Source organism: Lactuca serriola, chromosome 4 (assembly GCF_051521515.1).
Source record: "Lactuca serriola cultivar US96UC23 chromosome 4, Lser_US96UC23_V15, whole genome shotgun sequence".
NCBI classification, from domain to species: domain Eukaryota; kingdom Viridiplantae; phylum Streptophyta; class Magnoliopsida; order Asterales; family Asteraceae; genus Lactuca; species Lactuca serriola.
The window spans coordinates 388,271,745-388,277,744 of record NC_136411.1 but is presented as its reverse complement, the minus strand read 5'-3'; the positions used below and the strand labels follow the sequence as shown (position 1 = coordinate 388,277,744).

The 6,000-nt window shown below is 33.2% G+C and overlaps 1 protein-coding gene across 1 annotated transcript; it reads left to right on the top strand.

Moving 5' to 3' along the window:
* The first annotated feature begins 324 nt into the window (after positions 1-324).
* Positions 325-1,894, top strand: LOC145097826 (NAC domain-containing protein 2-like). The gene is made up of 3 exons (XM_079035476.1): positions 325-610; positions 1,043-1,320; positions 1,439-1,894. The coding sequence occupies exons 1-3, from the start codon at positions 448-450 to the stop codon at positions 1,859-1,861; spliced, it is 864 nt and encodes a 287-aa protein (XP_078891602.1). The 5' UTR covers positions 325-447; the 3' UTR covers positions 1,862-1,894.
* Positions 1,895-6,000: the final 4,106 nt, after the last annotated feature.

Here is a 6,000-nt window from a genome sequence, read left to right as displayed (position 1 = left end):
AAAAAAAGCGAAAACCTGGGCCGCAAATCCGATCGCCGACTTCAGCACCAACGGACATGAGTCAAAGCAACACCCACCAAATCCGTCCAAACTAAATGACGAACTCCATGACACAATACTCTCCCCCGCACGTGGGGTCAAAACCTCCCACACGTGTCTCACCACTATTTGTTCGTCGACTCCTCCCTTTTGTCTTTCAGCACGCCATGAAAGCGAGAGGCTGCGTCAACAAGCCCTTCTTCACCAAGCAAATCCTCTCTCTCATGCTACTTCGTGGAACCAACATTTTCTTTCATCCAGATTCAATGCCTCACGTGTTCCCTTTCTTCTATATAACTTCTCTCGTTGCTTCTTCACTAGTGTCGAAAACTGAAAAACCCTAGCAGAGCATTACAACTTAAGAGCAAAGGAATTTTGAAGTTTTTGAAGGTTGAAGATTAACTCATAATGACTGGAGATAATTTGGTGTTGCCTCCTGGATTTAGATTCCATCCCACGGATGAAGAATTGGTTATGCATTACCTTATCAAGAAATGCGCTTCTCAAACGATTTCGGTTCCTATTATTGCTGAGATTGATTTGTATAAGTTCGATCCGTGGCAGCTTCCTGGTGAGTTTCAGCTTTTTCGATCTTGTTTTTGATTTCGATTTTATCACGTCAAGTTTGAAATCAGAGTTTTCAGATGCTCTGTTTGTGTTTTCAAAATCGAGTATGAGTTCAAGGATTTTTATCATCATAAGTTTCAGATCCTCTGATTTCGTTTCAAATTGATCTCATCAATGGTTGTTATTTGGAATTTCAATCACGGAAATTCACGATCTCAAGTGCTTCTAATCCAAATCGGAGGATTTTTTTTAAGAAAATTCTACGATTATGTCTCCAAAATGAAATTCGTTCAAAATTCGATCCTTTTTTATATAACTTTGAAACGAACTGTTAAATTCTATGAATCTCTTTCAGAACTCGATTATGCGATTGTGATCTAGATTTAGATTCATTAGTTCATCGATATTGATTCTGTTTTTGTTTTGATTTGAACAGAGATGGCTCTGTACGGAGAAAAGGAATGGTACTTTTTCTCACCTAGAGACAGAAAGTATCCAAACGGATCTCGACCTAACAGAGCCGCAGGAACTGGTTACTGGAAAGCCACCGGAGCAGACAAGCCGATCGGAAAACCAAAAGCCGTCGGAATAAAGAAAGCGTTGGTGTTCTACGCCGGAAAAGCTCCGAGAGGTGTGAAAACGAATTGGATTATGCATGAATATCGTCTCGCTAACGTCGATAGATCCGCCGGCAAACGGAGCAACAATCTAAGGGTACTTACTACTTTCCGATCTTCCTCCTCAAAATTCCCTCATTGTACACATTTCAATGCATAATGTACAACCCATTATTGAATCCATGACTAATTGTTTTATTTATTTATTTATGCAGTTAGATGATTGGGTATTATGTCGGATATACAACAAGAAAGGCGTATTGGAAAAACATTTAAATGCAGAAACAAAATCAATACAATTTTCTGAGGTGAAAATTGAAACAAAACCGGATATCACAGCATATTCTCCCGTGGCTAAAACGTCATCGTTTCAAGCACCATTGTCATCAGTACCTCATCACGTCATGGATGACGGATTTAATTTCGAAACATCGGATTCAGTTCCCACTTTACACACGGATTCAAGCTCAGAACACGAAAGAGAAGTTCAAAGTGAAGCTAAAAGAGAAGATTTTCAATATAATTATATTGATCCGTTTGCAGATGACGCTTTTACCCCTCAAAGTCAATACTACGATTATCAACTCTCTCCATTACAAGATATATTCATGTTCATGCCAAAATCATTTCAAATGTAATAAAAAATAAAAAATAAAAAAAAAAAAAAAAAACTATGGCAACATGTGTACATGAAATGGAGTTTTGACCAGAGTACAATCTTCCCAGCATGATGTACAAGTTGGAGAAGCCGCAATAGTTGAAGGGGTTTAGGCCCATGGCATTCAATTGGGCTTGTTGACTTTGACTCTTTGGGCTGACCATTGAAGAAACGATAAAACCGTGAAGGGCAATACTGTCATTTTGCATATGTAGATCCTAAGTTTATTCCATGTTAATATTAGCATTCTTTTGGTAGGGAGAGCATTTTACACATGTAGGAGAGGAGTAGGACGTTCTCTTTCTTTCATTTATTAGAATGTGTATTCTAAAAGAAAAGTAATTACAAAAATCTTATATTTCATTTTTTTATGCCATTTATTTTATTTTTTATTCGGATTTTAAATAAAAAAGTGTTTTTTTTTTCAAAAAGATATACAGTTACATTAAATTTAATAAATTTAAGTCTTGATAAATAAAGTTTGAATCGACGGAAATTCAATCCTTATCTAAAAATTATTATTTAATTTTTTTTTACAAAAAATAAAAAAAAAATTCAGATTTTATATAATTAATATTTCATTTTTATATACAGAATTTTGTTATCTTTCCCATAACACATTTTAATTTGTTCAAATACCAACTATTCAAGAAATATTATTATTTCTTTAAAATTCATTCTACAAAATAAACCCCTGAAGTTTATAAAATTATATGGCTTGTATATAAAGTCAAGTAGAATAATAAATTTTCAACATTTAACATGTTTTTAAAAGAAAAAAGAAAAGAATTGATTCTTATCAACTCAGTTGTTTGTCTTTTTTCGGCAGTTTTTTTCTTTGGTGAAAGTTGGTGCTAAGTTTATCTCGTTATCTATTTTATCATTCCATACGTCCGCATTGATTTCGATTTACATGTTTAACATAAAAAAAATTAGTGGTCAGAACTCTCTTTTTCTAATATCTCTATATAAAGGTTGTTTTGTAAATTTCATGGTGGATTTTTATTTTTTTTTGGCAAAATTGCAAGAATGGTTCCTATGGTATGTCAAAACCAGCAACTTTGATTCAAAATGAGTTTGGCTCGTAAGGATGGTCTAATAGTTTTGTTTTGTTGCGAGTTTAGTCCAATTTCCTATGAACCTTTTTATAATGACCGATTTGCCCCTTATTATTTTATTTTCCAATTTTCTTTTATTACAACAATTAAAAATAAAACAAAAATAAAATCTCTCTCTCTCTCTCTCTCTCTCTCTCTCTCTCTCTCAACATTCGAACCCATCTCCATCACCTTCACCTGCAAATAAAAGGTGTTTTCTTCTTGAACACCATATCTGTCTCTATCACTTTCACACCTCCGAATCAAACACCATCAATTTTCTTCTTGATTCAAAGCTACAAATCAAGAGTTTTCTTCTTGCTTCAGACCTGCAGATATAGAATCAAACAAAAGCCCATCACCATATGTTTATTGTTTTTCTCTATCTCGATTATACATGATCTGAGAATGAATGATCCAATGAAACAAAACAAATACACAAACACATGCAACAAAACACACACACACACATACTTCTTAGGATGAAGAAGCTTCACTTTTCGGGTTCTTAGCAGACCGCAAGAGATCATTCGGGAAACAATAAGAGGTATATTCAATTCGTTTCTTTCAATTAGAGTTTCGGTCATGTAATCGAACATCATGTCCACATCGACTCCCTATTTGGGTATATATTAGAGCTTCGATTTTGTTTTCTGTGTTTTTTGGGTTCTAGAAACGAAAACCACACACAAAAACATGGGTTGTTCTGGAGCTTCCCCCCCCCCCCCCCCCAAAGTTGTGTTGTTCTTGAGTTTTAGAAACAACATCAAAAATCTGTTTATGTATGTATTTAGAAACAAAATCAACATTTGGTGTTGGATTTGATGGCTTTCGATACCCGGCCCTTCGCTGATCACCGATTCATAGAGATCAAAGGGTGGATGAACCCGTTTAATAGTAAACCTCCATCGATTGATTACAAATAATAAGCACAAAATCGGATTTTGAAGAAGGAAACGATTCATAGAACCTTCTTGAAATCTAGATACCCACTGCAAATGTGAGTGACATTCCAGATCTATAAGAAAGGGGCGGATGAGGAACTGATGGTGAGCTTTTGATATATATTTGATTTGAGCATGAGTAAGGATGATTGCACAAACCTTGATTTCTGATTGTGGTGTTGGTGGTTGATTTATGGTAGCTGGAAGGAAAGATGGTGGTGAAGAGTTGGGTTTTATGAAGAAGACGAGGGTATTGAAGAAGATGATGGTGGATTGTATCTTTAGGTATTGAAATTGGAGAGAGAGAGAGAGAGAGATTTTTTTTTTTTTTGACATCTGTAATAAAATAACTGAAAAGGGGAAAATACCAAGGGCAAATCTGTCATTATAAAAAGTTTTAAATTTTTTTGGACTAAACTCAGAACAAAACGAAACTATTGGACTATCCTTGTGAGCCAAACCCATTTTGGACCAAAGTTGCTAGTTTTAGCATACTACAGGGACCATTCTTGCAATTTTGTCTTTTTTTTAATTTTTATTTTTATAAATTTACATTTTATATTAGTTTTTTAAGTAAGACAAAATTAGATATATGATGTTTAATAAATAATTGAAAGATTAGAAGGTATACTTGGTTAAATAAAAAGAAAAAAAAATAAAACAAAGTAATAAAAATGTTAGGAATTAATTAATGTGGAAAACTCATTTGATTGGACTTTCACTATCAAATAGTTATGTGTGCATGCTATTAAACAAAATCCACTAGATAATAGTTTATTATATTCTTGTATGACTTTTGTCATGTAGTCGTCGTATGTGACAATGAATCCTCTATGAGAGTAATAAAAACAAAACATGTGAAGTTGAAAACGAACGTAATATAAACAAACAAAACCTTGTATAGTTAGAGAAGAAAGTGTCGATTATTTATAATTATTTGGATTTATTTGAAGGTTAATTTGGTTGAATACGAAAGTCAAAACATTTTGTTTTTGATAGGTATGCCAACTAACACCACCCTAGAATGACTTGTAACTTCATGATTATCTTATTTCAACTATGCTTTTTTGGTCAAAATACATTTCTAAAGTTATTTAAAGTCATCGTCTTTTTGGAAGTAAAATCATTAAGCTTTGTTGTACGCATTAGAACCCGTTATTTGGTTCTTGTAATTTGAAGTTTCGAGTTTCGACCATCAATTTTAATTTTTTGGATAAACGATGTTGACTTTAATTATCCAATTTTTAATAGTTTAATTGTTTGGATAAACGATTTTGACTTCAATTATCTAATTTTTAAAAGTTAAATAATTACTTTTCATACCATTTGTAATATTAGGATAAAGGATTTCGATAAACACACAAAACACAGTCACAAGACAATTAAAGATGTGAAAAAAATAAAGAACACAAAAATTATTGTGGTTCATTCAATCAAAGAAATCGAGCTACATCCATGAAGAGACTAAAGATATATTGTATTAATACTAGTTGTCACACACATTTTCTATGTTAGGGTTACATTCATAAAATGGAACTTTATTTATAGAGGTTAGTTAACCTAAAATCTATTATGGGTTGAACCGAAAAAATGGCCGTAACAACCATCTCATAAAACACTGCAGTCTGTTAAAGTACAGTTTCTTACATCACAATAATAACTACAATCATATACACTGTAGCGAAGCCAAAATCTAAAGCACAATTGCGGAGAAATGAAGCTTGAGCTTCACCTGTGGTGTTTCTTCAAGTTTCGGCCTCTACAATGTTAGAGGTGCAATATATGCCTCTGAGCTTCATTGTGACCTATCAACTTGGAGCGCAAGTGTTTTTTTTGTGGTCAACAACACTATAAATGAATTCCATTGTTCGTAATCCTATGAGTGTGTAAATTGTAAATGCTAAATCGGTTGCGTGTGTATAACATTGATAATCAATAAACGATATCTTTCTAGTTTGCTTGTGGGTACAATTGTCATATTTTTAAATTAAACAGTCAGATTGTTAAAGGTGATGAATTATAGACCAAAACCATTATTAAACATGAAAATTAGGACATAAATGCATGATGGATGATTC